This window comes from Phallusia mammillata, chromosome 6 (genome assembly GCF_965637545.1).
Source record: "Phallusia mammillata chromosome 6, kaPhaMamm4.hap1.1, whole genome shotgun sequence".
In the NCBI taxonomy this organism is placed as follows: Eukaryota; Metazoa; Chordata; class Ascidiacea; order Phlebobranchia; family Ascidiidae; genus Phallusia; species Phallusia mammillata.
Genome location: NC_137257.1, coordinates 733593 through 760073, shown reverse-complemented (window position 1 = coordinate 760073; position 26481 = coordinate 733593). Strand labels below are relative to the sequence as shown.

The 26481-nt window shown below is 37.7% G+C and overlaps 3 protein-coding genes across 3 annotated transcripts; 2 read left to right on the top strand and 1 right to left on the bottom strand.

The window, feature by feature from the left end:
• The first annotated feature begins 6 nt into the window (after positions 1–6).
• On the top strand, positions 7–10719 carry LOC145234649 (mitogen-activated protein kinase kinase kinase 7-like). The gene is made up of 13 exons (XM_080099362.1): positions 7–172; positions 545–767; positions 1264–1402; positions 1752–1839; positions 2706–2798; positions 3156–3286; positions 3855–4022; positions 4437–4560; positions 4981–5053; positions 6642–6774; positions 7281–7426; positions 7980–8128; positions 9524–10719. Exons 1-13 carry the CDS (start codon positions 80–82, stop codon positions 9722–9724), a joined length of 1761 nt encoding a protein of 586 aa, XP_079955488.1. The 5' UTR covers positions 7–79; the 3' UTR covers positions 9725–10719.
• A 52-nt stretch (positions 10720–10771) lies between these two features.
• On the bottom strand, positions 10772–17512 carry LOC145232623 (solute carrier family 2, facilitated glucose transporter member 5-like). Its single transcript, XM_080097285.1, has 11 exons — positions 17492–17512; positions 16829–16960; positions 16353–16505; positions 15854–15965; positions 14643–14764; positions 13851–13951; positions 13648–13795; positions 12855–13049; positions 12121–12268; positions 11524–11681; positions 10772–11003 (listed from the first exon to the last, which is right to left on the bottom strand). The coding sequence occupies exons 1-11, from the start codon at positions 17510–17512 to the stop codon at positions 10773–10775; spliced, it is 1521 nt and encodes a 506-aa protein (XP_079953411.1). The 3' UTR covers position 10772.
• A 3639-nt stretch (positions 17513–21151) lies between these two features.
• On the top strand, positions 21152–25831 carry LOC145233917 (uncharacterized). Its single transcript, XM_080098686.1, has 9 exons — positions 21152–21496; positions 22080–22155; positions 22223–22257; positions 22586–22785; positions 23074–23180; positions 23491–23547; positions 23949–24050; positions 24452–24541; positions 25298–25831. The coding sequence occupies exons 1-9, from the start codon at positions 21488–21490 to the stop codon at positions 25354–25356; spliced, it is 735 nt and encodes a 244-aa protein (XP_079954812.1). The 5' UTR covers positions 21152–21487; the 3' UTR covers positions 25357–25831.
• The last annotated feature ends 650 nt before the right edge of the window (positions 25832–26481 follow it).

Below are 26481 nucleotides of genomic sequence, written 5' to 3'. Positions count from 1 at the left end.
TAACAAGATTTTGTCTTGTTCAAACTAGCAGAAAAACCCAGCTATTGTAGGGAAATGGTGTAGAGATTGTGGGTGAACCATGGCACATGCGGGAGGAATGGGAACACCAGTGATGGAATCCCATCCTGGGTTTATTGAGGAGATTGATTATGATGAAATGGACATTCGAGACGTGAGTTAGTTGGAATATTTTATTGCTGTAGAAAAGCTAACTTGTCCCTATGGTAAACACAACATGTCCATTTGGCCTGGAAGCATTTAATTAATTGGAACGCCATTCCAGTCAGCCAAAGGCAACAAGACATATGCTGCATTGGCTAGTGTAGCCATCTAATGACACTCCAGTTGTGGTATCGAACATAATTGTTGAGACATGGCTTTTCAGCCTGCTACTCCCAACAAACTCGAGTGCCGTTTGAAGACTATACTAGCCAATACGGTCTATGTCTTGTCACCAGCTGCACTGATATAGGTCCAAACAGTGTGCACTCTCTGCTGCTTACTTATCATGTATGGGCCTAATGCTTTATATTTTCTTATTTAGCCTGTTGGGAAAGGATCATTTGGGGTGGTTTACATGGCGATCTGGCATGATATCCATGTTGCTGTGAAGATGATTGAATCCGAGTCGGAGAGGATCGCGTTTATGACGGAGCTTCGTCAGTTGTCGCGAGTTTGTCACCCAAATATTATTCGATTGTATGGAGCTTGTCGAAATCCTGTATCGCTTGTGATGGAATTTGCAGAGTGTGGTTCACTTTATAACTGTAAGTCGAAACTGTGATAATTATCACTTATTATAATAAGTTTAAAACAAACAATTTTATCTCTTGTATCAAAACCAATATTAGTTTTATTGAGAAGTTTTTTTCTTTACAATGTTTAATGTAAAACTTATCAGGGATGTCAACTGTTGCATTGTTACATACATTATCAGAAAGACCATTGACTATCTCAATGATTTCAACCGGTGTTCCGCAGAAAACTAGTGCTCTGTGAAAGATTTTTAGGTATTCAAATTTAACACAGTTTAAAGAATGTAATTTTCCACTATTGCTAGTTGGAATGTTCCATTGCGATTTGCTTGATTTAGTGTTGTGTAATATTTAGACTCGTTGGGAAATCATAAGATTGTATTGTTCTGCAAGATTATTTTATTGCATGAAGTGTTCCGCGGCCCAAAAAAGGTTGAAAAACACTGTATTATCTGATATTACAATGAACAAATGAACAAACAATGGAACATTTACAATCTATTTTCAGTGCTTCATGGACCAGGTCGCCAGCCTCACTACACATCGGGTCACGCTATGAGTTGGTGTTTACAATGTGCTACCGGGGTGGCTTATCTACATGGGATGAAACCTAAAGCCCTCATCCATAGAGATCTCAAGCCACCAAAGTATGTGAAACTTGTAGTAGCAGGGTGTAACTCTGTGATGTAGCAATTATAAAACGTGGTTTTACTATACGCTATGTAATTCTAAACACAAAAGACAAAATTGTTGCAAACAAATTGATTTTGAAATCATTTTCCACAAGAAGAATTTAAGTTTTATTTGATATACTAAATCAGTGATACTTTACCCTAAACTTGGCAGAATAATATTTTGACTTTTTGTGCCTTGGGTGAATCAAATGTTTTCATCATGAAACGTTTTAAAGTTCCATGATTTTGTTCATGCCATTTCTTGATATTAAACATTAAAGTTTTTGCACTGCAGCTTTTAAATCCAACTTTTATTTTGTAGCCTCCTTCTCACCAATCAAGGCACAGTGTTGAAAATTTGTGATTTTGGGACAGCATGCGATCAACACACACATATGACCAATAACAAGGTACATTCTAACTAGTGATGTACCGAATCGGCTAAATTTCGATTCGGCCGAAACCGAATATTCGGCGATATTGCTGAATAAATTCGGCCGAATCGACCGAATTATTTATACGTCACGCGAAGTCGTACGCTTCGCGTTTGACGTGAAAAAAATGTTTATCTACCAGGCAGCCAGTGCAAAATAGTTGTGTTTTGTCCTTATTTCAGTTCTGTGGGGTTTAAAATTGCCTTAAGCATGATTGGCAACCTGCCAATGAATTACTAATTTTTTTGACTAACGTGGGAAAAACGATAATGTGTTGAAAAAGATAAACATTGACGGAATTTTTGTTATATTTGGGCTTTTGAAAGATTGCATGGACCTTAATAAGCAGAAAAGACACGTTTAACGCTTTAAATTTGTTTTCGTAAAAAATTCGGTTCCGGCCGAATCGCAACAAATTATTCGGCCGAAACCGAATCTTTGCAAAAATGATCGATTCGGCCGAAAAAATTCGGCAAACCGAATATTCGGTACATCTCTAATTCTAACCCAATGCAGTCAGCTAAAAGTGTGTAAACTGAGCTACGTTAGTCCCTCCAACAGGCAACATGTCGATAATAACTGTTATGTGATTAAATAAGCAAGAACAAAAAATATATTTAGAGTAACAAATTTAGTCAATTAGTATTTTGCAAGATATATATATTTGCCTGACATCCAAAACATCTAACTATAGCTGGTAGTTTAGACAACTTTATCTTCACATAGTTTGTTTGCATTTATTTCAAGAGGAAATCCTTTTCAGTTTTTAAACCATTTGTGTAAACAGAGACAGTTGTGAATCACATTTCCTAATTTTAAATTCTGTCATTTACTTTATTCAGGGTTCTGCAGCATGGATGGCTCCTGAGGTTTTCGAGGGTTGTCAGTATAGTGAGAAGTGTGATGTCTTTAGCTGGGGAATCATTATCTGGGAGGTAAATTCAACAATCCGTTGCCACACTGCAATCATGATTTTACCACGCATTTAGCAAAACGTTTATTTGTGACCTTCAATGACCTTCAATGATTTCATACAGATGTCAAAGGGATGATAAAATATTTTCCAAAACTTTTTCTTATTTTTAAAGTAGATTCTGTCTAAACAAAATGCATACAACTAGATTTAATAAGAAATATAACGGCATGCAAACACATAGAAACACATTATGTTAACTTTCCTTATAAGTTATCTGATTAAATTGTTGCCAAAAAATAATCACTAAACAAGTTTTTGTCATTTTATAATAAACAAATCGAAAACAAAAGTTTGTGTTAACATGCAAACCTTTCAGGTCCTGACAAGAAGGAAACCATTTGATGAACTTGGTGGTCCAGCCTTCCGCATAATGTGGGCGGTTCACACTGGAGCCAGACCCAATCTTATACAAGGATGTCCTCGTCCCGTTGAACAGCTCATGTCAAGGTATTGTGTTTTGTTGTAAATGACTGGAACATGTGCAGCCTGGTGTAAGCAGTAAACATAAGGAATTGTATGAAGAGTTTTTCTGGTGTTACTTGGTGCTTTGTCAAACATGTATGTACGAATGACCCCATATAACAAGTGTTAAAACAACACTTTCAACTGGGTGCAAGTTTCTTCTGCATGAGTAAAAAAGGGGTTGATCAAAATAATTGGGTGTGAGAGTTTTAGTAATTTTCTGCAGAGGTGCAGTGTGTATGTGAAACAATCTGGGGATAGTTCTGATACACAAAATGAAGAAAAAAGTTATATAACACATTACGCCTTTATTGTAATGTTAATGTTTGGGAAATGGTCTATTTTGTGACAAATTACCCTAATATTGGGTGAAAGTTTAGTCAACCAATAAACATTGCTTTTATTGGAAGATCAAACAATAAATGACGAGTTTTCCACTGTTGCCACTACTCTAGTATGAAATAGATTACCAGCCACTGCCAAGTGTGCTCCTTAGTGATAAACATAAACAGTCTATTAAAACCAGTTTTGATTACCAAATGTTCTTGTTAAGATGTTGGTCTTCGAAACCAAATGAGCGACCAAGTATGGACGAAGTTGTCGATGCGATGACGGATTTGATGAAGTTATTTCCCGGAGGTCAAACTCCGCTCGTGTTTCCACATCACGATGGAACAAGTTCAGGCACAAACTCGTCGTATGAATACAGTCTATCTGACAGGTTGGTGGAATTTCACTTGCTTGACTCTTTTAGAAACAAATGCTTGGTTTGTTTTTCCCCCCCGGAAATAGTGGTTTAATTTTTTACCTACAACAAAGAAAAGAATTGTTTGCAAAACAGTTGTCGACTGAACTTACTGCCAGCTTTAGATTTTTATAGTTAATTTACCATTTGGCTTAACACTGGACAATAAGTGCTGTTTGCAATCTATATATTAAAAACACCTGTCACTTAATAAATTGTATGAAACTAAACAAAACTATTACATACATTCTCAGTAAAAAACAACAAATTGGACAAAAAATGTGATTTTAATTTATGTTTACCAATTGGCTTTGGCTTTTTGAATCAATGTAATCAATTTAAATTTATTATTGGTTGTGATTCGTTGAGGATATTTTACATATATTTCAGCATGCGCGAAACCCACATAAGCACAATAAGTGACACGGTACGGAAGAACCGCTCGGTACATCCTGGTGTTGCTTCTCTCATGAGATCGCGGGTCGGATCGTCACCATCTTTGTCTCAAGCACAGGTGTGACATGTTGTGAAATAATGAAAGGGTTTTGTTGTTTCATGAAGAAGCAGCAAGTTAGTTCTTGCAAAACTGTGGAAGCTGCAGTGTTAACATTTGTCATGGATTTTTTATTTACTTCTCCACTTTTATCTTGTATCTGATAGACCATAATCGTACAAAATCAGCTCTTTGTAGCAGTGGACCCTAAAACATTCACCTTGTATTTATCATACCATGCTCTGCAATGAGAATCATATATAAAATCAACACGATGAATGAAAGCATATGCACCTTCTAAGTTGGCTGCTCTAAACCTGGTTTCATGCAGAACATTTCCACTTGTTGGGAGTTTTACAATTTGCATTCAAATATACTTTGACACTTGTTTGAGATTGTCTATCATGTTACCCTGAAGATTTAAAACCAATTTTTTTTAAGGATGTGATTGAGTCGAGAGTAAGATCGAGATCGCACACCCCCGACCCTCAGAAAGCCACCCCCGAGACATCAAGTGAGTCTCACACTGTAGTGAATGCTGCTCATACATCTTAGCTTGTGCAAAATGGTTTTTTCAGTCAAGTTTGAGTCGGTTAAGTGTAATACAGTAAACCTGGGTTAAACCAGACTCAGTTAATTTGGATCTTCGCCTAAATTGGATAAAACTTCAGGTTCAAATGGTTTGTAATGTGGTAAGACTTTAACTAGCCAGCATCGGTTAATCCAGGTCTTCGCCTAATTTGGACAAAGTTTAAATGGGCCTTTTATGTTGAGTATCCAAATTTTAAAAAACCTGCTACCTTTTGTGCAAAAAATTCAGCAAATGGTGTTTGTTGGTTGTTTTTGTTGCACCAAGCTTGTTGGAAAACCCATTTTTTCTGGAAAGTCCAAAGATAAAAACACAGATCTATGTTGTGAAATTTGTCTATATGCTTGCTTGTCTTGTTGCAAATTCATCATTTAGCCAGTTTTTGACATTGCACTAAGATTTAATCGTCACGTTATCGTCTGTTGTCATGCCGACTTTGTCAAGGTCGAACATTTAAGAAAGGTCACCGTCGTGCTTCGTCGTACGGCAACAAGTTGGAGGTTCCGTATGATCCGATACGGGGTCCAGGTATAATGTAGATTGCAAATCACCGTAGTAATTATGCGTGGTAGATTGGTTTTGGAATCACCAACAATGAGTGATTTTAATTAGATTTAATCCAGTTTTTAATGAATGACTTATTTGTAGCTACTAATTTGCACATCTGGTTATTGACAGTTGATGTTTCAAAGGGAAACAATTTTCAAAGTTTTGACAGTTTTATGGTGTTGTGCAGATCCATAAGTGCTTGGTGCATACCTGTATATGATGCATGTTAATTTGGTATGTAGTTAAAACACATTAAGCAGTATGGCTTCATAGGATTTGAGCAGTTTTTTTGCAGACCTAAATTCAACGTTTAATTGTGGTTTTGTGCCACTGAGGCTTTATTCAAACTATCAGTAAGTGATGTTCGGGTCTAGGGCGGTGTTTTTACACTTTTGATTTAGGTAAAGAATTTTTATTTTTCATTTTTAAAACATAACAAGATATACTATTATAAATCTTTGAAGCACATGTTTAACTACATTGTGATCGAATGCTATGTATACCATGGTTCACAATTTGGGATCCAGTTGTTTAGGCTTATAATATGAAAACCTTAAATGCAATAAAACATTTTGAAAAGAGTAGATTTGTTCACAGTTCAGAGACAAAAACAATCTGAAACCATCATGTGAATTTCAATTTTTCAATTTTTCAAAAGTTTTTTTTCAAAACTCATGTGTGTTCTCAACTCATGAGAAATTTTGTTTTGAAAAATTTTTTGTGGTGAACTTTAATTATCAAATATTCAGGTTTAGAAGTTGTATTGGCCTGAAAATCTACAGCATTAAAACAGTTTTACATTAGTTGTGCATATTTTTGCAATTCTAATAGATTTGGTAGTTACAGCAACATAATAATGTTTGTAATTGAAATAACAAAACATTGCATTTGATGTACAATTCTTTTGTCAATGACCATAAAACACATTTTATAGAGTTTATTAGTAATTTACAACTTTCAACAGTTATTGGAGATGCAGGAAAGAAACGAAATCGCCGTTCTTCAGCAGATCTCATCGCTGAAATTGAGCATTTACCCCTTGAACCCCAACGAGGGACCCCACTTGGCTCTCGGTCAGCTAGCCCCTGTCAGGGACGGTAACTACAAAAATTTCCTTGATTTTATTGTAAATCATGTTAAAGTTCAAAGCACCCTATGGTTACAGGATGTAGGTTATATGTTATTGGTGGGATATTCGAAAGTTTAAAATGTCAATTAGAAAATAAGAAGATAATAAAGTTGATATTACTTATGTTTCAATGAAATTTAATTACTTTACAACTGTTTTCCATATTTAAGCTGCAGACAGTGCACACTGTTTCAACCTATAAGGTCTCTTCAGTGCAGCAGGCGGCAAGAGATAGGCTGTATTGAATAGTGTAAACATCTAACAATACTCCAGTTTTTTTTATATTTATTTCAAAATAATACAGTAAAAATCACAGTACAGTACCATACCGAATCAGCCGGTCACCAAGCATTCACAACCATATGAAAGGCGTAGGCTAGAAAATCCAGCCTACGACAGGAGTCTTTCCAGGACTTGCATTCTACCCCCTGAGTATAATGTACATTGTACAGCATATATGTTTGTGTTATGCAGACCTGCTCCAAGAAAAGCTTCACCTCCCAGTCTTGCCCCAGTATCTGTGCTTGTTCCCCAAACTCCCACGCCGACCAATCCACCTCCTATACCCACTCCTACCCCGGGAGTGCCTGGGGTCTTCGTAGATGCTGGTCAGCCTACAGGTAAACCACAGTGGTAAACTTTTCAACTATGTTTCTGCATGTGACAACCTTTTTGCAAGTCACTAACACTAAGCATTTTCTTTTGTCTATCAAGACCTGTTTTGACTTTAAAAAATACTTTCATTTTATTTTTTCCATAAAGTTTATTCTTAAATTTGATACCTCTGTTGGGTTTAACTAAGTTTTACGCAAATGTTCAGAGGTTTTAATGTAGAGTTTTCTGTGTTTGTTTTTTTTTTTTTTGTACTTGAAGTGTGTGTGTCCTTTCTGCCTGGTTTATATAAAATTTTACCCCTAACGCAAGAAATTTAGGTTTAAACATTTGTAATTCATTGTTACAGCATGATATTAAGCCCAGCACAAACAAACATATTACAGGTGAATCCCGTTAAGCATGTTTTCAAATTGTCATCCTTAGTTTATGCATTTGAACCAAATATGCAAATAATGCAGCTTTCTCTTGACGAATTTTTGGTTAAAAAATCCAAATGTGACCAACTGAATTCAATTAACACCGTTATTCAACAGCATCCATTTGTATGTTTGTTTGCAGACAACAATTCTCAATGTGATTCGCTCCCCCGAGCTTACATCACACTCGAACTCCACCTTCAACCTCTCCCACCAACTACTTCATCCAAGAAGTCAATGGACATTTATCAGAGGCACTGCTTGCTTGCAGAGCAATACTCCAGAGTGCAGGTAAATATGATAAACTGATGCAGTTGCATACAAAATGTACTCAAAAAGAGCAGCAGACGATCAGCGTCAGTGTAATGTTTTATTTTTGAAAAACAGAAATATTAATTTCGCCTATTTGGGCATCGTCAGTTTCCGTCTAAAAAGAAAAGAACGATAAAAACACATAAAAGCTAAAACGGTAAAATACTACGGTAAAATACAGCCGCAAAATCAGACTAAAGCGGTGAAAAACAATGGAGAAGGTCTGCAACTAACACCAAAGCTAACTGACTGTTAAAAAGGGGTGGCAATAAAGGCGCCGGTAGCAAGCGAAAAAACTAACACACGTTAGAAGGCGATGACGTCATTAAGTGATAAGGGGTCGTGCGTACAAGGTGTCAGAAGGCTGATTACTTTACCCGTGGCAAAATCATTGGTTGTATGTTTATGGACGCCTTTAGGTCGTTCAACCATTTGTCCTCACAAATATCTAACCGGCTCATAGGCGGCTCTTCAACAAATATTACCGAAAAACAACTTGATATGTCCGGTTTGTTTTTTTGTAGACAGGGATGGGAGATTAGGTAATGTTTTGCCAACGCCATCTTGTCGCTCTTGCTGTCTGTTACGTCCCCTGTTCGCCACGTTGATTTGTGTGCATTCCATCTTGTGCTAAAACGGTTTTTCGTTTGCCCGACGTATTGTTCTTTGCATGTGGTGCAGGTGGCCACGTATATGCCATAATTTTTTCATGTCAGTTGTTGCCTTAGAGGAATAGAGTGGTTGGAAGGGGTGGTGACACAGGAAACGGAGGGAACCATAGCTTTGAACCCCTTTCTACAACCACACAATGCGCATTTGCCGCATTGCTGATGCAGTTGTTTACGATTCTACTGCAGCACAGACCCTTTTTCAATTCATTGTGTTTAGGAACCTGTCTGTAAAATTTGACTGTAGTTCTCTTGAGAAACTTTTTTTACCAATAGCTTATGCACTGGCGGTCATGATAGCAGCTTTTGTTGATTAATTTGCATTTATTTAAATAAAAACGTAACTGCCAGAGAACTCCGGCAACCTTTTAGGCGACGCGTGCCAATTTACTTGTTATTTCCATGTGTTAATGACCTCGCGTGCCAACGTTTTTCTAAATAATAGTGGTTCGTGCCAGCAGATATCAATAATAAAGAGAAAGCAGAGTGTTTTGTACATGTAAGCCTAAATTTTAAGACAAAACTATAAACAAGCAGTGTAACAGGTTCAATTGTTACTTCAATATAAACACGCAAATTGGTTGGCGTGCCATGAAAAACCATCTCGCGTGCGAACATTGGACATTAAACATTAATAATATATCTAGCAGTTTGTTACTAGTAGATTAACGTTAGTTGCTGACCTTCAACTATGCTCTCGTTGCAGACTGAAATCATTTTACTGAAGCAACGTCGACAGCAGCTTCACAATGAACTTGAACGAGATGAAATGGAAAACGAGGAAGGCAACAGACTCGCGATCGAATATCAGCGCTTAGTGGCCGAAAATACCTCGCTTAAAAAGTGGTTTGACAAGATGAAGAAAGACCTGGCTCATGTGAGAGAAAATCAAACACGGGTTTACTAGTCATGAGGTTGCGGGTTCGAATCCCACCTGATGTACAAGTGTTGTGTGTTGACTTTGAACAATGGATTTTAAATTTTAGTCAACGAAATGGCTTTTTGGGCTTTGTTACTCACTTTTCCATCAAAACTGACCACAGAAAAACGAATTTTCCCGTCAAATTCTGATTTAAAACTCCAAACTTTTTGTAATAACACTTTTCAAATAACTTTGTAACTATATTGCAAATCCGGTTTGGTCTGTTAAAACTGAAGTAAATATATTTTATATCTTTGATTCCTGTCTGTATGTTGTCTTTTACTTTCGTTGTTGTTAAAATATTTCTGCTTTTTGAATTGTGATTTTAGAGTTTTCTATTTTTTCTTGATGCTAATTGTAAACATTCTGTAAAGTTATTTCAAACTAAATTTATAAAACAACGAACAGTTTTTTTAACGAAACTCGTTTTCTTGCCTCGCGCTTCGCTTATTTGTTTTCCCGCGCATTCCGTTGCCAATAGCGACCGTTTTATGTATCATGACATTCTAGAATTGTATGCAGGGGAATTCCCCCTCTTTTGAATTTCCTGTTTAAAGGAAAAACGCGAAAACAGATTTTATTGCCTTAAAGGTGAAACGCATAACTGAATTTTAAACATTCCAATTTATTTGCTGAATTGGTTTTAGTTTTGCAGTTTGCTTGAAAAATTGCATCACCTACAATTTTGTGTTTTGTTTTGTCCTTTTTTTTCGCCTTTTTTCACAAATTCTTTTTGTAGTGATTTGATTTGGAATTTTTTTTTGCCAACGTTGACTCGATTTTAACGTCCCTTTATTATTGCTCATCTCGAACGCGTTTAAACTGATTTTATTAGCTTAAAAAAAATTGCCACCAAACATATAATGAGTTTGCAACCGTTTCGCTTTTATCGTTTTATATCGTGTTTATGTTGATTTTTTCCGTTTGTGGTGCGCGCTTGCCACGTGCACTTTCCCAAACAGTCGGTTCAACGAATTCAACACATACGGCGTGACTATGTCATGTTTTTACATGAAGAATTTTACAGCAAAAGTTAAGCGCTAGATACAACTTCCATAGTTAGTCCCTCATCTGTATCGTCATAAGCCTGATTGTCTTGAGGCTTTATGACGTCGACAATCGGGGTTTTGTTGAGTTTGGCGAAAATAGCTTGGATGGCAACAACGCTTTTTCCTTTCGTTTCTGGGACGACTTTGTAGATGAAGATGAGAGCCAAAACTGTTGCAAGCAGAAATGGTAGCAGAGCAGCGAATTGAAGGAAATCCTGCAAAGCATATTTATTGTTTTACACAGTTACTGGAGTTGAAACAAAGTTGGTGCGTCTGTCAAGATTTCTGTTGTATTTATTTTCTATGGTAACATGATTTTTATGTAGAATTTTTTCAGAAAAAAAGACAAAACGCAATTTTAAATAACTGTTTATGGCAAACTAGCTTACAAATAAATCACAGTACGACGGACCCATTTAAGGCGTGATACCGAATCAACCGGTCACCAAGTATTCCACCATATAGCAAGGTGATGGCTAGAAACAGGAGTCTTTCCGGGACTCGAGCTCTCTCAATTAAGCTACACAGGCTCAGTTGTGAACCCGTCGAATCACAAGACTTTTCTACCCACGCCTCGCTATATGGTGGTGAATGCTTGGTGACCGGCTGATTCGGTATGACGCCTTCAATGGACCTGACATGCTATGATTTATGTCTGAGTATGTCGTGATCGCTGGTCTGCATAGATGCTTCAGGGCTGATCCCAGTTGTGAATTAATTTGTATGTTAACTTACAAACAGATACGGAGTGACGAACCCAACCACGGCAAACCAGAACCACAACATGAACACCGCCAACGTCACCACAGCGGGACGAGCTGATTGGTCAAGAAGTTCGGGCGTGAATGAAAATGAAACGGCACCAGAACCAACAGAAAATCCGAAAATGAAAACTGCACACAAAAGGACAGTAACTTAATCAAAAAAATTGAGAGTGCATAAACCAGAATCTATAATAAGCATGTAGGCTTCGGGACGCAAAATATATTCTAATGCCTGTACTTTGGGTTTTTGCAAATAATTTAAACCTAATAGTGAAGCATGGCTTTTAAGCATGTTACTCCCTACAAACTGGATTGCCGTTAAATAGCTACACTAGATAATACGGCCTATCTCTTGTCACCAGCTGCACTGATGAGATTTTATGTGTTGAAACAGTGTGAACTGTCTGCAATTTAAACCTGTTAGGAAAGTTATAGTGTTCCTCAAAAACGCATTCCAAAATCAAACTTCTTGTCATTTAAAGTTTTAAACAACTATTAAACAAGTGTTGGTCGTTTTCAAACTAGTGAAATTAAGCTGGTGGATAAACATGCTATATCAGATACTTGCCCAGCATTGCTACAATGGTGACATAGGAGAACCATGTTACAGAGGTTTGGAAGGCGACCATGATTGTGTAGAGGACGATTGAGAAGCAGACGATCGAATCACCAACTATCAGAAGTCTCTTGCGGCCAAATCTCTCACATAAAAATCCCTTTTGACAAAATGTGTCGGTTTGAACATGTTTTAAAAACATAACATCCTTTATTATTCAAATGTCTTGGAAAATGCTCATACCATCATTAGTGATATTATAAAGGTTGCTAATCTTTAGCATTTGCCGAAATGTTTGAATAATAAAGTATGTCGCTTATTAAGTCTATTTGGGCCGTTATTTTGTCCGTTAGAACAAGCATGTTGTTGCATTTTGAAGACAACTCAAACTTTTGTTACTTGTTTAAACGTTCCAACGTCCTATTTTAAGAAATTTTACTGACAACGTGACTCACGTCAGTCGCATATTTCGCATATTTACACCGATTTAAAACGGTATACCTTTTCCCAAAATATGCATACGGTTAAGGCTATTAGGGTTGGGTTTAGGTACTATCAATAAAAGCCATAAAAACGAACTTCAAAAATTTAGTTTCTAAATTAAATTTTCAAAAATTTACTACTCAACCCTACCCCACTTTAGCTGCTAAATAAATAGTTCATCTCTTTGCGCCACCTATCAAAATTATAGTGTTAACAGCTCGACCACTTCCAAGGCAATTTGCTCGCTTAAATTCCCTACTTACCCCACTAAAGGTCGCCACAACCTGGAATCCGGTGATCCCCAGAGTAGCGAAGCTGGCCTCGTCAGGGGAAATCCCCGCCAGAATCAACACATCGTTGAGATAGAACTGAATCCCGTTAATGCCGGTGAGTTGCATCATACTCATAATCATCAAGGCCGAAATCATCTGCCACCTCACTCTGCGTGACTTCACCACCTGTCGGGTATAATAATTTGTCTTGTAGATTTTATATAGAGGTAAATCATGGGAATGCTTGGTAACCCGCTAATGTACCAAAAAGCCTTTAACAGGCCTGGAAAATGTGTTTTTTACAAGCATGCAGTGATCGCTGGCTGCATATACTGTTTAGGGGCTGATCCCAGGTATGAATTTAGGTCTATATTAACTGATTACTGCCCAATCTGGTGATCCCTTAGTAGGAAGCAGATATGTACAGCATAAGGCAGACAATGGTGCTTGTGATTCGACTTTCGGCGAACCCACGACTAAGCCTGTGTAGCTCAGTTGGTAGAATGCGAGTCCCGGAAAGACTCCTGTCGTGGATTCGAATTCCACCGCAGGCTAGATGCCTTGCAAAATGGAATGCTTAAGAAACCGGCTGATCCGGTATAACGTCTTCAATAGGCCTGACGTACTGTGATTTATATATGAGTGTGCCATGATCGCTGGTCTGCATAAACGCTTCAGGGCTGATCCTGTTATGAATTTATGTCCATCCTAAAGCCAGCGTTATGTCAATATTAAGTCGTACTATACGTGACGTAATATTGACGTCACTATTGTTGTGACGTACTTGTAAGATCGACATCGGTTTCGAGTGCTTGCTCACTTCCCCTTCATGACGTAAGTGTTCTATTTCATTCATGACGTTATCGCTGCCGCGAAGTTTCTTGAGTACAGCCACCGAACCTCTTCGATCCCGCTTCGTTAAGTAAAGAGCTCTGAAGTGGAAAAACCTTAAATTCACATCAACCGAGTCTGTTGTGGGAAACTTACTTCGGACTTTCCGGGAACCAAGGTGAGTATAAAATGCAGGCCAAACTGGGTAAAGCTGTCAGGGCGAGCAGATACGGCCACAGGGTGCTCGTTCCAAGGACCTTGACACAGGAAATAAGTTAACCTTAGAAAATTATTGTGTTACGCATAATCTGATAACTGTACAATCGGTAGAAACTGCAAACATTTTATGTTGATGATACAATTATTTATACGTCGCTAGATTTAGACGCAAATGTTTGCAAGAATTTAAATGCTATTGACGTTTAAAACGCAGAAAGAACTCTGTTTTGAAAAAGAAATTTTGTTCATTTGTCTAGCTGTCAGATATTTTGCTTTACATTAGTCAACCGAAACTCTAAATTTCATTTTTAGCCTTCATATGATGATAAACTGATGTTATTAACTCGATTCTAATCCAACTCGAATCGTTTTGGGGGGTGTTAGACTCGAGTTCCAAACAAGACTGAACGTAAAGAGATATTTTTCGAAGGAATTTATATCTTTACATCAAAGATATTTTAAATTTGCCAATCAATACTAATTTAAGTTACCATAACTATTTTCAGTAAAAACAGTGATTTATTTAATTTAAAAAAATATGCGACTCGACTTAACAAACAACAACCTAAGTTTGGTTTTAAAACATGCTAATTAGCATAACAATGTTACCTTCCCTGGAACTCGTGGCCGTCGAATTAACTCAACATTTCCGATTATTTAAAACACAAACACTCGGTTATTCTACTTGTCATACCGATCATGTGACCGTGACGTCAGCACACGTACAACCTGCTTCAAGCCGAGCGCGTTGCCAGTGACAACGCCGATCGCGATCGCGAGTGAGAAACACATTCCGAGTATTCCGCGAATATGAGAAGCAGAGATCTCCGACACGTAGATGGGTCCGATGCCTGGAAGAAGAAGAAGTGGAGGAGAGAAGTGAAAACTTACGGTAGAGAGTTCAGGTGAATATAAATTCATAACTAAGAACGGAAAGTATTTTCCAAGTAACGAAATCTGACGATGAATATCTTGGAACATATATATTTCGCCTTACTTGGAAAATACTTTCCATTCTTAGTTATTTAATTAAATAAACGGTTATCGTCGATGACCATGCTGCCTGTTGAAGAATCAGACACTGCTCAGTTCAAATACCCTCAGTTAACTTATAACCGGGATCTACTTTTAAAGCATCGATGCAGACCAGCAGTCACAGCACACTCATACATAAATCATAGCATGCCAGGCCTATTAAAGACGTTGCACCGAATCAGCGGGTCTCTTAAGCATAACCATATGGCAAGGTGTAGGCTGGAAAAATCTGGTTTGTGGTGGGATTCGAACCCACGACAGGAGTCTTTAAGATGAACATAAATTCATAACTGGGATCATCCATGCATGCCAGCGATCACGACACACTCATATATCAACCATAGTACCCCAGGCCTATTGAAGACGTTATACCGAATTAGCCGGTCACCAAGCAATCCTATTTTCCTAGTCTTTGCCTTGTCGTATGGGGATGCTTGGTGACCGGCTTAATTCGGTATAACGTCATGGGCTGGCGTACTATGAAGATTATAGAGAGGTTTGCCCTGAAGTAGCTAATACAACTGATTAGTGATTGTTTTCGCACTGCTGGGTGTGTCTAATGCTGCTTTTTCAGGACTGGAAAGTCCACCCTTGCAGGACGGCATAAAGTAGCTTAATTTAAACTGACGAGAGATTGGTTCAGGTCTGTTATGCAGTTCCGAAACGCAGGTTTTGTGTTCTAACATAAAGCACTGTAAATTTTTACTTGTTTTTTTTTAAATACCTAAGTTTTTCCGACTTCGACACTACAATCTGTGAAAATAGCACTTTCAGCTACAAACCGTTGGATTAAGGATTAATTAAGTTATTTTCCATTGAGCCTTGTGATTTGAGTCAGTTGAAGTGTTCGAACGGGGTAAAGAATTTAAAAGCAACAAATTGAAACGAAATCTCCCAAAACTCACCTGTTCCGAATCCTGCAAATATTCCCAGCACAACTCTGCCGATGATCAGAGACTCGTACGAGTTAATCGCGTAGGAAGAACTCATGAGGAGAGTTGCGAGTAAACATACAACCTGCAGAGTAATGAGAGTTAATCATTAGGTTGATTAAATGTAAATGCTGTAAACCTCGGTAAAACTGGATCTTCCGTACAAAACTTATTTTTTTTTTGTATTTTTTGTAATATGGTGGGATTTAAACTAATCGACATCGGTTAATCTGGATCTTTGCCTAATTCGGACAAATTGTTTGGCCCAAGCGGGTCCGGATTAACCGAGGTCTACTGTACATTAAAGTACAAAAGTGGAAAAGAAGAAAGACAAGAGAAGGAATTGGAGAAAGTAAGAGCACTGTCTTGTTAGGAGAGAGAAGGGGAGAGAGGAAAGGAGAATAGCAAGAGAAAGAATGGGGGAGGAGAGTAAGAGTATAATAAGAGAGAGGAGAAAGAAAAGAAAACTCACTTGACTGTAAATGATACATTTCCTACTTCCGAGTTTGGCCAGCAGGGGGCGCACTAGCAGACATCCGAACATTCCACCAACAGCGAACAAGGACGCAGTCAGGATCCAGAGTAACTCTAATGTTGCTTTGTCTAATGAGGCGTTGAATCGAATCTGATAAGAAAGAAAGGTTTGGGGGGAAATGTTTTTGTTTACTACATGACAAATGCAACTTGGTATGTATAGGGTTTGGATTCAAATGTAACACCGCTTAAAGTTATCTTGGGCAAGTTGTTTCAAGTCTAACATAAATAACTGTGGTTTTGATTGAAAAGTAACAGTATAGTTTGCTTTGTACTTTAACAACTGGGAAATAAAATCTTTATGTTATTTTTCATCAAGTGGTAACGGATTATTACAATTGGAACATCTTTAAGTGTTGGACTTGCCAAGTCCTACATTAAGAACAACATTTGGTAAATCATGTTGTAACTGACCATGTGGGAACGGTTGTAGAACTCCCTGATCGGACCTGCAGCCGAATTCGTTGTTCCGAGGCTGAATCCGAAGGTGAAGAGGAAGCAAAGTGGGGTAAGAATCGCTGGGATCAGCGCATACCGAGTCACGTTCTGCAATACAGACGAAGGTTTAAACTTTGGTACGTGAACCACTTAGTTGTACGCCGGAGCTTTTAGGGTGGTACGCGAATAGCTTTCTGCTCAATTTAAGTTAGATCAAGACAGAGTTGTAAGTCGGGCCGAATTCGGATTTAGGCTTAGTTTTCACAAAAACGGGCTTGATTCGGGCCTGACTTTACACTTTGGTCTCAGTATTTTTACAAATAATTTTAACTAGCCAAGTAGCCAGTTGCTGAACCTGACCTAATATCAAACAGCCTTAATACCAATTGTTTATTGTGTTTGTTGTCTTGGTCTTTCCCCAGCCGTTAATGTATACGCCTGTCAATCAACTTTCGGGGCTAAACGGACCTTTCAAAAACGTTAGGGGTTCGGGGCGGGTTCCAGCTACAATTTTAGGCCCGTTTACAACTCTGGTTCAAGAATTGCAAATCAACTAAAATTGCTAAGCTTCTACTCATTTCAAATCAGTTAAAAGATAGATCCCCCTCAAACGTGAATTAAAGTAATCTTCCCACTCACCTGTTTTTCAGCGGTAGGCATCGCTCATTCAAAACCAACCAATATCTTCTCTGCAGCTTAACGGTGAAGTTTCTAACCGAGGTTTTAAGACTGGGTGAAATTCTTCAAGACAAAAGTTGTGAAAGAAAGAATTTCTGGGAGGTCAGTAAAACGCACTACAGCGGAACGTGACGAACCCCACAACCCAAATGCGCCGAGAAAAACGCGAAATTTTTGACTCAAAAAGTTAAGCCTGAAACTCAACTAGACTGTACAACGTTGCAACTCTATGATGGCTTGCTACAAATTCAACTAAGCTGACTTTAATGTTTCTTAACGATTCGCACAAAGTTAGATCAACTGCACTTGATTCTATTTATTTCAGTAAAATCGAATCCCTTAGCCCAGAGGTCGGCAACCCTTCAAGTTTGAAATTCAACGTGCCAATTTACTCCTTATTTCCATGTGGTATTGACCTCGCGTGGCAACGTTTTTCTGAGAAAAAGTGGTTTGTACCAACTGATATCAATATTTAACAGAAAGCAGAGTGTTTTGTGCATGTACAGACAAAATTTTAGGACTATTGAATGATAAACAACTGAAAACAAGCAGTGTAACAGTTTAAATTAGTACTTCGATATAAACACGCAAATCGGTTGGCGTGATATTAAAAACCACCTCTAGTGCCAACCTTGGAACGCGTGCCAGGGGTTACCGACCCCTGACTTAGGTCTTTGCAATAAGATTTATACAGACTGACTTAATTATTCTGAATGATTGAGCTGTGTAACACAACTTACATAACTTGAATATAATGTTTCGATCATCCGTCGTTTAGAACGACACCTGAACTCACGTATAATTATTCTCAAGAAGTGAATCAAATATATGGAATTCGCGGTTACCGATAAACAGGCTTTCCGACGAAAACAACAGTCGAACTCTTCGGTTTTAGCTTCGCAAACAAGCAAACAAGCAAACAGGCAAACAGGGAGATGAGCTTTTTTCCGTTTTTTGTCAAAATTTAAACCAGAAGACAAAATCACAACAGGGTCTGGTTGTGCCGCAAGTCAACCGGAACGCTAAAGTTGTTCATGCGTCATCTGCCTGCGTCATTCTTGCACTTGAACCTTTTTGTGTTTTCTGGAAACTTGTCATGCACAGAAGTTTCGACAGACCAATACATTTAGGCCGAATACGCCAGTTTGCCAAATATCTCGGGTGTTATACCGACGTCGTATTGATCATTACGATTTGCAGTTCACTGAAAAAGTTCGTTTCGGGTTTATCGCTAGTTGTAATCTTCAATGTTTTATTACGCAGGAAAACGATAAACAATTCACAAAGAAAATTTAAGAGGCGATGTAACTTATATTTGTAAACGTTCAAGCGATCCAGAGTCGGTCCTGTTTTGACGATTGATGAAATGCAGTTTGGTGAGAAGGTTCGCTGATTGAGATGAACCGGCTCTGAGGGAAATGCTCGACGAAAGACGGTTCACACACAACTTTGCTTGCCAATGCCGTCCGCGTGTTGTAAGGAATCATCAGAAGATCTTTATATCTACAAAATATATGGAAGCGTAAAATTATTGCTGAGCAACGTACCAAGGCAAATAACGGGCAATGTTTTATCAAAAGGTCAAAAAAGTTATTGATCGTAAAAAGTCAAGTGCATAAGAAACGTTTGTAAATCTTCAGCTTAAATATCATCATCATCATCATTTTATTTTCAGTTGCGTATACGATAATTGCATGTAAATGAAATATAATATGGAAGCAACTGGCGGATGGCGAAGGTACCATAGGTCATTAAATCAGCCACCCGTGTGTAGATATATATAAATAGGCAGGAAAGAAAAAATAGTCACACAACTGGAACCATTTGATAATTTAAATAAATGATGTAAATGAATCTAATAGTTCTGAAGATTTAGCCAAAACGAAACAAAAACTCAAGTGGCTGATGTTGAGAAATTCCTTCCCTCAATTCTGCTGTGCTTGTGGAAACGAAAATAATAGATTGAATTATTCAACACAAAACCTCTGAAAATCACCAACGCCTGCAAATGGTGAAACTGTGATGAATGTTGAACAACGATTATTGCTCTTGCAGCACCTTCATCATGAAGCAATCGACGTTTGGAAGTCCCATACGAGACACCCTCATCACGTAAATGACTTTTACGACTAAAAACTGCCTGCAATGAAATGATAAAAACTAGTTTTAAAGCGGACGATAGTTTATCGGCGTTAATTTGTTTGTTTTTACGTTGATTGAGTTTAAAATGCTTGGTGAACGAAATCAAAGCGATACAATTACACTAAAACAATCACCAAGCCGGAAATAACTGCGCAACATTGAAACGTTATGGGGCGCAAAACAGAGGATGACACAATTGGTTGATAATGGCTGAACGCGCTGCAGCTACACCGTATTATAAAGCTTTATGTAATGGATGTAATGGGGGCTCACAAGAGAGTTAGGTTGGCGCATTGTTGGTAAATACGACTGATGGTGGGTGACGTTGCTGGAACCAGTCGAGCAGTAGAGGGAGAAATAAACTAACAACCCGTGTTAGGAAAGAGGGTGGGGTTTGACGGGGGGAAACACCGAAAGAAACCTGCCGGATAGCTACAAGCGTCGGAAGGTAGAGCACACACAAATATAGAATTCTACGTCATTAGTTACTTTACAGTTTCATCCTGTTGGCGTGCAAATAGTTATTTCTGGACACTAGAAAACGTCGCGTTTCTCCGGTCAAAACTATGGATGGGCCGAGCCGAGTCAGAACCCGAGTACTCGGTACCGAGCATCGCTGTTTTAATGCTCGGTGCTCGGCCGAGCAGTTGCACAAACTGACCCGAGCATTAAATTTGCATATTCATGCCCTGCTAACATACATAAGCAGTGTTCCAAAGGGTGTCTATGAACAAAAACGATAGATTTTTCAAATGTATTAGATGGTGGGAAAACGCGTACTTAAAGGGCATGCACAGCTAAATAAAACACCGCCGGTGACGTAAGAGGTCTTGTAGAGCTAAAACGTAGAAAGGGGATTTTTTGTGACGTCATAATGCACCGAGCGTGCTCTGCCGAGCACCGAGCATTAAAGTGAGATGCTCGGTGCTCGACCAAACAGAACGTTTGCAGTTTTGGCACATCCCTAGTCAAAACTGTAGCAGAAAAATGATTGCGGGTGCTAATGTGACCTGCAATTGTTGAATAATAAGAAATCCTTTTTGTGTTTATTGTGCAGAAGACAGAATTACTAAAAAACATTTCTTTCAACGAAACTACAGCGGAGCACAAGATATGTGCTTTTGCTTTTGTATTGTGCTAATTTTGTTCATTGCTCTGTAACATTAATCACAATAGTTTTGTAAGCAACTATTATAGACTAGGCTACTTTTTATTGTTAAGTCCAAGTCGTGGACGAGTCGAGTCGTGGTGGGACGATTTAATTAATTCAATGCAACAAAACAATTAAAGCGTGAGTCCTGGAAAGACTCTTGTCGTGGGTTCGAATCCCACCGCAGACTAGTTTTTTCCAGCCTAGGCCTATGCCATGCCATATCTGGGAATGCATGATGACCGGCTTGATTCGGTATGAGCCTTTAAAAAGCCAGGCGTTCTATGAAAACAAGCTAACGTTTCATTTAAAATGCCTAATCACTTATTTTTATTAATATAGGATTGATAACTTGTGCAATGCGACTTCTCTGTTGTCCCTCGTCCACTCACTTTGGGAGTCACTCCCTCTTTAAATTTGTTTGCTAATGAAAATAATAATCCATAGATTATACAGCCAACACTTGCAAAGCCACTGTATTGGACAACTAATCAAGTTTTGAAAGTTTGTCCCATTTATATGTCGAAAGTCCAGATGTTTTGCTGAGTCATAACCACAGCACAAAAACGCTACGTCATGAATTGCACCACTCAGGCAACAAATTTGTTTTGTTTCTGATTGCGACATTTTTGTGAAATTTGCTGGCGAGGATATTTCTGAAACGAATGCAGAAGGTCAGTCCTAATGTAGTTTGGTGACATAATATGTTTGCTACAAGATTTGCGTTTGAAAATGAAACGTGGCCATGTTTATTACGGCGATGTACTGAACATGTCATGTGTTTGCTGCAATTCTTTGCGCAGCTAATCTGACACGAAATTAGACCTCAAGTCGAATACTGCTGCCAAAATTAAACAGCTAAACAATTTGAGCAAAACAAAACATATGTGCTTGGCAATTTAAAAAAAACACTTCTGACCCTGCAGTGTGCAGTCACTATGTTTGCTTTTAAGGTGTACCATTTTCAATCATAATATTGCAACACAATTTATGTTTACCTTTTTTAAGCAAACTCTCTGTCCCTCCTCAAACTGTGCAGCAAGTGTTTTTATGGTTACTTTTTGTTAAATCCCAAGCTGCAAGCATTATTGTTGGAAAGATGGAAACACAACAATTTGTTGCTTCCAATTATTCAAATTATTTTGCTTGGTAATGAATTTTCTAATGCATGACACTTGGAGCTTTATACATTTTTCAATATGGGCCTCTAAAACAAGTTTGGACCACATGCAATTTCTTGTATTCCTTTGTGCACAGGAATTTCACATTAAGAAAATGTCTTACGAAGGCCCAAACTCCTGTGATTTTACCACAATGCATCCAAGTTTCACAGGTAAACTATTATTCTGTCCATACTCCAAAGTTTTCATACAACAATAGAAAATGTTGTTGTTTTTCAGCGCCACCTGCAAGGTTTCCTATGTACAGCAACCAGGTAAATATGTTGGCAAAACCTTTTAGTTCTTAACCTTAATTGTTTTCACACCTGAATAGAGCAATGCTGTAGTTCTTACATTGGAAATATACATTGCATAACCAATTTCACAAGCATTTTTTATGAGATTAAGCACATGATTTTCGTAACAAGTGAAATGCTATGGTTCTACAATCCGTATGCAATTAAACAGATTATGTCATTAGAGGTATGCAGTTTACTTGATTCACTTGTATGTGATTTAAAAAACCCAACAACTAAGCCTTCTTGTTAGTTAAATTACTAAATCAGGATTAAATTTATTACCACAAATATCCTTTCCTTGAAGGCTTTTGGAGTATCTGGTCATTCCAGGAAGTTTCAAACAGCAACAGAGCATGATGTCAGTTATAAGGAAATGTTGCATCTTGAACATCGCCGTGCTTCGTTTCCTGTAGAATTTGCAGAAGCCCCTGTTGGTGACGCGATGGCCATGAGTGGATTGTTTCATCTCAGACTAGGACAAGAAAATATGACGAAATGCTTCAGGTATAAGAGAGAAGTTTTATTGTTAAAAATTTTGATTCTGCACTTGAAACTCTACAAAACACAACAATAGTGACATAGATCAAGGAATCAGCTGTAAAACCTCATGATTGAATATTAACCAAAATTAAAACAAAAAAATGGCATGAATTTTTAGAAAAGTGTAAATACTTTTTCGTTCATTTGAAGTTTTGGTTACCAGGTCAATTAATAAACTTGTAAAAACTAAAATGGTTTCACCTGAAACTTGCAACACAGAAACCCAATATTTCTGTTTTGTATATTTTGCAGTTGTGGCAAAGTACAGAACAATTGGAGAGAAGGAAAGAATATTCTGGATCAAAATTTGCACGAGACAGATTGTCCACATTTCACGAACATTCACAGATCTTATTCTGGTGAGTGAACAACAAATTAAGTTTTAATATAAAAGCATAACGCCGGTACATGATAAGCTGCATACAGTGCATATTGTTTCAAACTATAAGGTCTCATCAGTGCAGCTGGTGACAAGATATGTAGGCCCCTTCAGCACTCCAGTTTGTTGGGAGCAAGCTGAGAAGTTTTGATTTAAATTTAAACCCTAATTTTCAAGATGTTTTGATATAATTTTAAAGGCACTTACTGGTGTTAATGTGCCTTGGTGTGCATCAAAGAATTAAACAGTAATAGGCTTAATGGTTGTCTAAAATTATTTTTATGTTAAAGGACCTGTTCTATTTGCAAGTGGACCAGACATGCCTTTGGAAACTGATGCTTCAGAAGGTGATGCAAGTTTAATGTATTGTTACAATTGTGTAGATTGGTAGTTAAGGTAGATTTAACATCCAGAGATAATATAATATTTCCAAGTAGAGCAATTATGATGTGTCCACAATACACATTCTTAACATAACCAAATTGCCTGCCTGCTTATTATCATCACTTTCAAAGCAATGAAATGTGTTACAAAGTAAACTTAATACAAACCGCAGTTACACCGAATCTTAGCGTAATTCCGGACAAAGTTTTTGATCTAAACGGGTCCGGATTAACCAAAGTTTACTAACAACTGCTTTTACTATCAATTTTAAAAGTGGGTCAATAATGTTCTATGTCCCAGTTTATCTGTTGCATCAGTTTTACCCGCAACAGAGTGAGTAACATTTGCATTTTACCACTTGCAGTGCCGGTGTGTTCGATGGTGATCCCATCCGTTGTGAAGCAACTGGTTGGAGGGATGGTGGACAAGGGGAAGTCCCTACTGTACAGTTACTTTGGTGATGAAGGTCAGTCGGTGTCAACGTTTTCAAATAGAAACAAATGTAATGTTGGGATCTAGTTAAACACTATTCAGCATAAGGTGTATGGTGCAGCATTTAGTGATTGCAAGAGATTAACTCAAACAAAACAAAATGTGCTTTGCTCTCTGGAACACAAAGCAGTGTTTTTTATGGGCTTTGTCACAGCAAGCCAGCTTTATCTCATTGAAAATTTTTTAAATGCTTTTATGTAGTTGGATTTTACAAATATAATTTTGCTGGAAAACAGTCACCTTTGCATAATAATCTATTGCTTACCAATCCAGCAAAAACATTGACTTAACTTAATATTTTCATTGGTCCTGGGGAATGTGGTGCTTAAGGCTGTTACAGGCTCATGATGATGATTAAAAGCGTTTTGTTTTCAGGTGAAAATCCTCAGCCTTTGATGGAAAGTCAGGAAGATTTTGGGAAATGCAGTAAAAGTGAAAAAGGAGAAAACCTGGATGGAAAATATGGTTTGTGGAGAATTGTTTTTTTTTTAAGCTTCTCTGCTAAACAGCAACTTGTTCAACACTGATTTACCAAACATATTAAAATATTTATGCAAAACATATTATTGTTTTTTTAATAAGTCTTTCAAAATATTTTTTATGGAAAAAAAAGTAATGTGGTAAAATCATTCATTACGTAACTTAAATCAGGGGTCACCAAACTACGGCCCTTTTCAAAAATTTCCGGATCCGGCCCGCGAGGTCATTTCATCCGACCCGCGACCACATCTTTGGTTTGCCAAATTGTATTAATAACTTTGTAACATTAAAAGTTAATCTGCTCCTTACAAAATTTTTTTGTGGGAATATTCAGAATTGATATTACCGAGTTTCATAGGATCATGACGCCCAGGATTGATCCAAAGCCAGTTTGTTACGTCACAGACAAGACTACAAGTGTTAATTGTGCGCAAACAAGTGCCTTCTTTGGTCACTTGTGGCATAATATACATGCATTGCTCGTAAGATGAGACTAATTATACAGTTTAACAGTCGCATGACTACTTTTTGAATGGGATTGTAGAAAGACCATACCTTGGCGCACCTAAAAACGCCTCGCGGGCTAAGTTTGGAAAGACGGCGCTAGGGCATGTAAACTATGCAGCCCGCGTGAATCATTATTAGAACCCATCCGGCCCGCAGTGAAAATAGTTTGGTGACCCCTGACTTAAATGGTCTCATCACATAAACAAACTTCTTTGAAAGCACCTTCTTTTACAGACTCATCTGATGGGGAACTACCTGACAGTCTGGATATTTATGGGCCTGGACCCCAGTGAATATTATGGATTCCTTTTCAATGTATATAATTGTACATGGCTTTGCTTCTATGCCATTTGAAACAAGTCTTTTTGAAATTATTTTTTAAGTCATTTCATCCTGGGTGCTTTGCATTATAACCTCAAGCCCCCTATGCAAATCGTGCCTGACCAAAATTTTTTAAATTGTTATTTAAACTACCACATGCTTTTACCGACATCAGTTTTTTACGTTTCATCCAATTTACTATGTTTTGGTATTTTTAGATTTGATATTTTACAAAATTTCACAGTTTATTTATACTTGTTTGCTGCTATGGCTGTGTGTCAAGTTTCTGCTGGCAGAAATATTTCTGTATTTTTATTGTACTTTTTCTCATTTTTTGCTACCCAACTTTCTCTCCCATGAATGTCTGCTGGCAGAATGCTTTATCTGTGCTTTGTATAAACGCTTGCCAATGCCTGTGCTGCTATTAATACAAGCTTAGTAGTGCAGTTTGCAGTTTCTTTTATGTGTGAAATGGTATTCTGAGATTTTGGGTTAGATCAGAATATTTTAAAAAGTAAATGTGAATTTCTTAACCTAAGTATTAATCCCTCCAGCTTCAATTGCAAAATTTCGTGCTTTCATTTTACAATTTAACTTCAAAAAAATGTTCGACACACTACTATTATTCTCTGAAATATTTTAATGGCGGTTAGGTCAAAATTATATTCATAACTTGGTGATGAATGGAAAGAAGTATAAAGTACAACTGGAGGATAATGGCTGAACGCGCTGCATTTGCGATATATTACAATTGGGCGTAATGCGACTGGGGTCATCGGCGTAGCCAAGGAGGGGACATGGCCCATCTCAAATTTTTGCAGTTGCATTTTGAAAACTTAAGAAACTTTACATCAGTGTGATTTGGTATCTTATCATGACTATATTAAGAAAGGAATACGTAAAATAATGTGACTAGGGCTTTGAAGAAACCAGTTCTTTGTCAGACAAAACCTATGACGTCTGCACCTTTAACGGGGTGGCTTTAAAACTAAATTTTTATAGAACAATAACTTGTGTTTAATATTAATTATAAACTTATAATGAATACAGATGTAGGAACGAATGGAATTCATTCAGTAAGTTTTAAGGTTGAAGTC